This window comes from Pristiophorus japonicus, chromosome 22, assembly GCF_044704955.1.
Source record: "Pristiophorus japonicus isolate sPriJap1 chromosome 22, sPriJap1.hap1, whole genome shotgun sequence".
NCBI lineage: Eukaryota > Metazoa > Chordata > Chondrichthyes > Pristiophoridae > Pristiophorus > Pristiophorus japonicus.
In genome coordinates, this window is record NC_091998.1 from 54,608,992 (window position 1) to 54,615,031 (window position 6,040).

Consider the following 6,040-nt stretch of genomic DNA (forward strand, 5'->3'; position numbering starts at 1 on the left):
CCGTGCGCCATTTCGACACTGTATATAACACGAAGTAAATACCTACTATATATAAAAACGATTGCACATGTTATCCTTCCTGTTATTATTTGTAGATAAATTTGATTGTTTATAAAGCTGGAACTGTCGCACCCCAAGGCTTTAAAGGTATTTATATCAGGGCAGTCATTTTGTGCATTTCAGATCAATTACTCCTCGTTCCCCTGGTCGTCATTTAAAAAAAAATATATATATATTGTGTTTTGAAAATAAATGGCTGTAGTTAAATAATTGGTATTGAGTGAGCTGGGGGCAGGCCTGCCTGTTATATTCAGGCCTGGGGAGGGGGTGGGTGGGAGAGAGAGAGAGAGAGAAAGCAACTTTGCAATCCTGCCCAGCTGACTGACTGTTAATTGTAGGATGTGCCATCAGACTGATTGTCACAATCGCTGCTCTAATTGCCACGGTGCCATCTGCTGTTATCCCAATGAGTGTATTTAGCCAGGATTAAAAGTCGGTACAAGAAATCAAAATGGCTCTGGAACTAACGAGAGGGGAGGGGTGGGGGGGGGGGCACAGAATAAAACACAAAACCCTTATTTTCAAATCAGGAAGTGGGTGATGCTGAAGCGTTGTTTTTTTTTAATTATTTTTTTCCTACTTTACAATTCTAAATCTGAGATGCCATTACGCCGCTGCTTTTTAAGGATGTGGGTTCCGATCAGACAGTATTTTCCACTCCAGGGACAGAACCACACACACACACACACACACACAAACTCTCGCCGGAAAATGAGCCAAATTTGGACGGGGAGTGCCGTGACGTCGACCGGGCTTTGCCCTAATATGGAGTTCCAGTCGGCTTGAAGATGGCAAAAGCCGGCAGAAAGTGCAACACTCTCGGCTTTCAGGTCGATTTGCAAAAAAAGCAAAACATTAAAAAAAATGCACCGAGGGCGATTTCCGCTGGGTATTTTGTGTTGCTGTTGCACCGTGTAATGAAGCAAATCCTGGATTTGCAGGCTGGCGTTTGTCAGTTGCAAAGGCTGCCTCTGCTGGTCGCTGGTCTCCCGAGGCTCGGCTCTGTCACTCAGTTGCAAGCCCCAATGTTCCACGGTGCGCTTCCACTTACGACGTCACTGCATCTCTGCTCTTTGCATGTCCATGTAAGGGCACCTGCGTCATGGTGCTTTCCTTTTCGCTCTATATATACCGGAGGATCGTATTCCTCCAGCAGTACAGTATTGCATTGCAAGGTTTCAGCAGAGACAAGAGGCGAGAAATATTTTTTTTTATTTCTCTGATTATTAACTCAATAACTACAGCTTCCATCCAATTTTGTTCAGCTTGGAAGTGCCTGGCGGAATGTAAAAAGGAGAACTATATTTATATTTATATATACATATACATTCGCTGTGATCTGGGACTGGTATTTATTTATTGGAAGAGGATTCCCCCCCGCTGTTTGCACTCTGATATGACAGGGAAGATAGTGGAGAAGATCCCAGTGACGATGAGCAGTTTATTGAACCACCTGCAGGATAGTATCTACCCCGAGGATGAGATTGTCTCGGCGGTGCCCACATCCATGAATATTTTCAATTCGGATTCAGCCAGCGCCTACAGTCAGATAGGAGGTAAGACCCTCGTACTTGTACTTGCAGCATTTCAATGCCAATGAGCGATTATAAAGTAATATCATCGCGCGCGATTTGGTGTTGAACGGGTCTTTTTGTGTATTTAATAATGAATGTGCAGATATTTAATGATGTTTTAGATTTACAATTGAAATGTAAAGAGATATTGCATGCAACAATACCGCGCTGTGCCGAAGTGATATCAATGTACATTACAGTGGATTACTACACTATATTATGACTGGCCCGATGGTCCTTGGTATTATCTAGAATGCTGTCCAGTTACAGCAATAATAGAATTGTGCGATCTGGAATAATACAATATATTGCTTGTCTCTATTGCATGGGGTTGCTTAAATGGGAGATTGGCATGGTAGTGGCTTTAATATATTGCGTTTTGTATTTGTAACAAGATTTCTGTAGTTAATATGTATGTTTGGCACCCAGGAATAATATACATTATTAAAGAGGCTTATAAATTAATAAATATCTGAACTATATCCGTAGTACTGCATTAAAAGATTTCCAGTGATGTTTATACAGCAGTATAATATTCATAAATTGGAATATGATATAGTTCTAATATCTAGAGTATAATGGAGACATCAAGTATTCTACTAAAGTCACCGATTACAAAGTCCTCTCTACAACAGGACTGTACAACTATTCGGCAAACATGATATATTTCAATACATATTTCTCATTCTGTCCAAGTAACCCTGCAAGGGAGGACATTGAGTCCTATATTGCAGTTGTTTTAATATACACAATAACATGTCATGTGCCCTTTAGCTCATGTATGCCGCAGCTGAATATGTAACAGAGAAATCAAATATAGGGTTTTATTATTTACACGTCTTGACATTGTGACCACTTGGTTTTAAGTAGAGTGGGAGTCCTGGGGGATGAACGGACACGCGTACACGCAGTGACTTTAGTGTTGGAGCGCTTCCTGTTGGCATGTTTGGTCCGGGGTTGTATTGCGGTTTACCATCAGTTATAATACCATACAAACTAGCATCAACATCTGAACAAACACTTAAATAGCCTACAATTGCTCAACGCCAACTCAATTATACAGTGATGTGTTTATGTGTTGAGGTGTTGGCGAGGTGTAGGTGTGTGTCTCTGTAGCTTTATGTACAATACCTATATAATTGTGTATTCAGAGGTGAATATTAATCATTTTAAAAATAGCATGATTATTACTGAAAAATTAATGAGGAACTTTCTCATTTTCCCCGCTCAGACGGACTGATGGACGTTGGAATGGACAAAGGTAATCAGGACCTGTCCTACCCTCCTCACACTCTGCCGACTTCCAGCCGCAATCAGACTCTCACATACTTGGGCAAATTTGCCTTCGACTCGCCTCCTGGGCCACTTGGGGGCTCGAACTGGTGTGCAGAAAACATCATCAACTTGGCGGGCTTCTTCGGCGTCTCTCACTCCCCCTCAACCACTACCCAGACATCTGCAGCCTGTACCATGGTACAGAACCAGGGCGAGATGGAACAGCTTTATCAGGGACCAACCTCTTACCCACAATGCGGTGAAATGTATCAGGACCAGGTCTATCACAACCCTGCGACTACCACCCCCAACCCATATTCAAACCAGGATTATCACTCCAAGGCTCCCCAGGATAACAATATCTTTTCCGTCATTCCGGATTACAACCTGTTCCACCACCAGAACGATCTGGGTTCCATCACAGAGCACAAACATTTCGCCTCTTCTGTGGATCCCATCAGGATCCCCCCTCCTCTCACCCCACTCACCACCATCAAAGCCTACACGGACTCCAAACAGATGCCCGCGAACTTCAATCCCCACCCACAGCCATTGACCCTCAAACCCATCCGGCCGAGGAAGTACCCCAACCGGCCCAGCAAAACCCCGGTCCACGAGAGGCCCCACGCCTGCCCAGCTGAGGGCTGCGATCGCAGGTTCTCCCGGTCAGACGAGTTGACCAGACACCTGAGGATCCACACGGGACACAAGCCCTTCCAGTGCCGCATCTGCATGAGGAGTTTCAGCCGCAGTGACCACTTGACCACTCACATCAGGACCCACACTGGCGAGAAACCCTTTTCCTGTGACTTCTGTGGGCGCAAATTTGCCCGGAGCGACGAGCGCAAGAGGCACGCCAAGATCCACCTGAAACAGAAGGACAAAAAACTGGACAAGAACCCAACGACGCCCAATCCAGCACCAACCAACACGGTGACCACCTGTGCTTAAACTGGTTTCTCTCCATGTGCAAAGATGCGAGAGGTTGAATTGTACTGAAGCACCAGTCGATGGTGAGCACTGCTGTGAACAACAGCCGCTCAGAAGCCACCTTCTGTGCAGTGGACTTTTGCACCTTTTACTCCGGGGCCGAGGTCACTTGCGCTCATTTTTCCTGGCGGCGCAACCGTGAATCTGAAATTGCACCCAATCCGGTTACTCGCGAACAGCCCAGGGTGCGACAATTCAGAAAGCGCCACGCAGTCTGGAGTGGACATGCTCTGCGCAGATTTTGCTGAGTGCGTGACAGTCGCGACCCTTCCGCCAATGCTTAGCGTAATTGCGGCGCAGCTCCGAAAGCGGCAGCCACCACTGTGGGACATTTTAACACTGCGATGTGAAGCAACAATCAGGAACAATTTTGTTGAAGAATAAATCTATGTCAGACCTTAATGCAGTGACAGCTCCCTTGGTCTATCTTGTTGACATGTTATTTCAAGAATGCAGCTATTAATAGACAACACAGACCTTGAATACTGCTCCCCCCCCAAAAAAAACCTACAGAACTACTGAAATCCGGCGGACTTTTATTGAGCACACTTTTGATAATCCCTGTGCTCAGCATCGATTTTCTGTTGGACACAGTAACCTGCTTATAAACCCATCAGATTTTATGAACTGATCCAATTCAGCGTCCAGTTGAACAGACACTCTTCCCATCTCACCCTCCCCTCACCCAAAATACTGCTCGTTCTCCAACTTTGCACAACTTGCTTTTCTCTTCAAATCTCGGCAAGGGTACATTGCTACCCGGACAGTGAACTGCTAGCCGAGAGTTCAAATGATAATAATCACATTAAAAAAAGAGCATTTTTGAAAAAAAGTCAAGAAACACCTACGATTTCTTCGGGAGCCGCCCCCTACCCACCAGACAGACCGAGTGTGTTGTCTCCTTTGAATTGATGCTATCTTTTTTGACTTGTGTGTGTGTGTGTGTGTGTGCACTGCAGTTTTACAATGCAAGCAGAATCATTGGGTTGGATGTGGGGAGCAGCCGCATACCAGAGCGCAAGTTCCATCCGCAAAAACCACGCCACTTGTACAATCACAACTTGTGTTGTTCATTTTCCCCTTTTTTTGTCATTTTTTAAAGAAAAGGGGGAGCACTTCAGCACCTTGACTGAGCACTCCCAGTCATTAATATCACAGCATGTTACTGCACGATAACATTTCTTTCCATGGAATCTGTGCGCAAAAAAAAGTTTTAAGCTCTTCTTTCATGGCAGAAGTTTTCTTTTTGGCTCTATACAGTTTTTAATGTCTGCATGTGAAAGGTTTTCTGTCAGACATGGGATCAAAATGGTTTGATATTTACAGTTGAGAAGAAACCTGTGAGAAATGCTTTTTTCCTGGAAGATTTTTGCATAAAGTACAGTATTTTGAACAGAGATGTATTATATTTTGTGGCTTTATTTTTAAGATTTAATTGTACCTTATAATAAGGTACAGGCTTGATTTTGTGAAGAGACGGTGATTCCTTACCGATGTTCTCATTGGCTTATTGTCCATTGTAATGCAAATACTGTAATTTAGTTAAAGTATAGGCATTTGCAAGATAACTAATGTATTGTTGTACCATTTGCACCGTGCGCAAATGTTGAGACATAAATATATTGTGTTTGCTGAGAAAATTCCATCTGTGTTTTATTGACTTCAATTTCAAGAGTTAAAAACTCCAGACTGTAGTAAATTGAGTCTCTCTCTCTCAATCCCTTCCCTTGTGGTCTACCTATCTCCCCCTGGTTTATGTTCTCTCGATCATCCCGATCCCCGTGTTTGCAAGAAATATTTTCTCCCAATTCAAATCTCTGGAAAAGAGAAGGCTGAGGGGTAACCTGATAGAAGTCTTTACCATTACCAAGGGGTTGGATAGGAGAGACGCAGAGAAAATGTTTCCACTTGTGGGTGAGACCAGAACTAGGGGTCGTCAATATAAGATAGTCACTAATAAATCCAATAGGGAATTCAGGAGAAACTTATTTATCCAAGAGAGTGTTGAGAATGTGGAACTCGCTCCCACAGGGAATGGTTGAGGCGAATAGTATCGATACATTTAAGAGGAGGCTAGATGTGAGGGATAAAGGAATAGAAGGATATGTTAATGGGGTGAGATGAAGGCTGTTGTGGTGTAG

At 43.8% G+C, this 6,040-nt stretch overlaps 1 protein-coding gene across 1 annotated transcript; it reads left to right on the forward strand.

Annotated features, from left to right (window-relative positions):
- Positions 1-1,204: 1,204 nt before the first annotated feature.
- Positions 1,205-5,542, forward strand: egr3 (early growth response 3). The gene is made up of 2 exons (XM_070865463.1): positions 1,205-1,616; positions 2,866-5,542. Exons 1-2 carry the CDS (start codon positions 1,457-1,459, stop codon positions 3,858-3,860), a joined length of 1,155 nt encoding a protein of 384 aa, XP_070721564.1. The 5' UTR covers positions 1,205-1,456; the 3' UTR covers positions 3,861-5,542.
- The last annotated feature ends 498 nt before the right edge of the window (positions 5,543-6,040 follow it).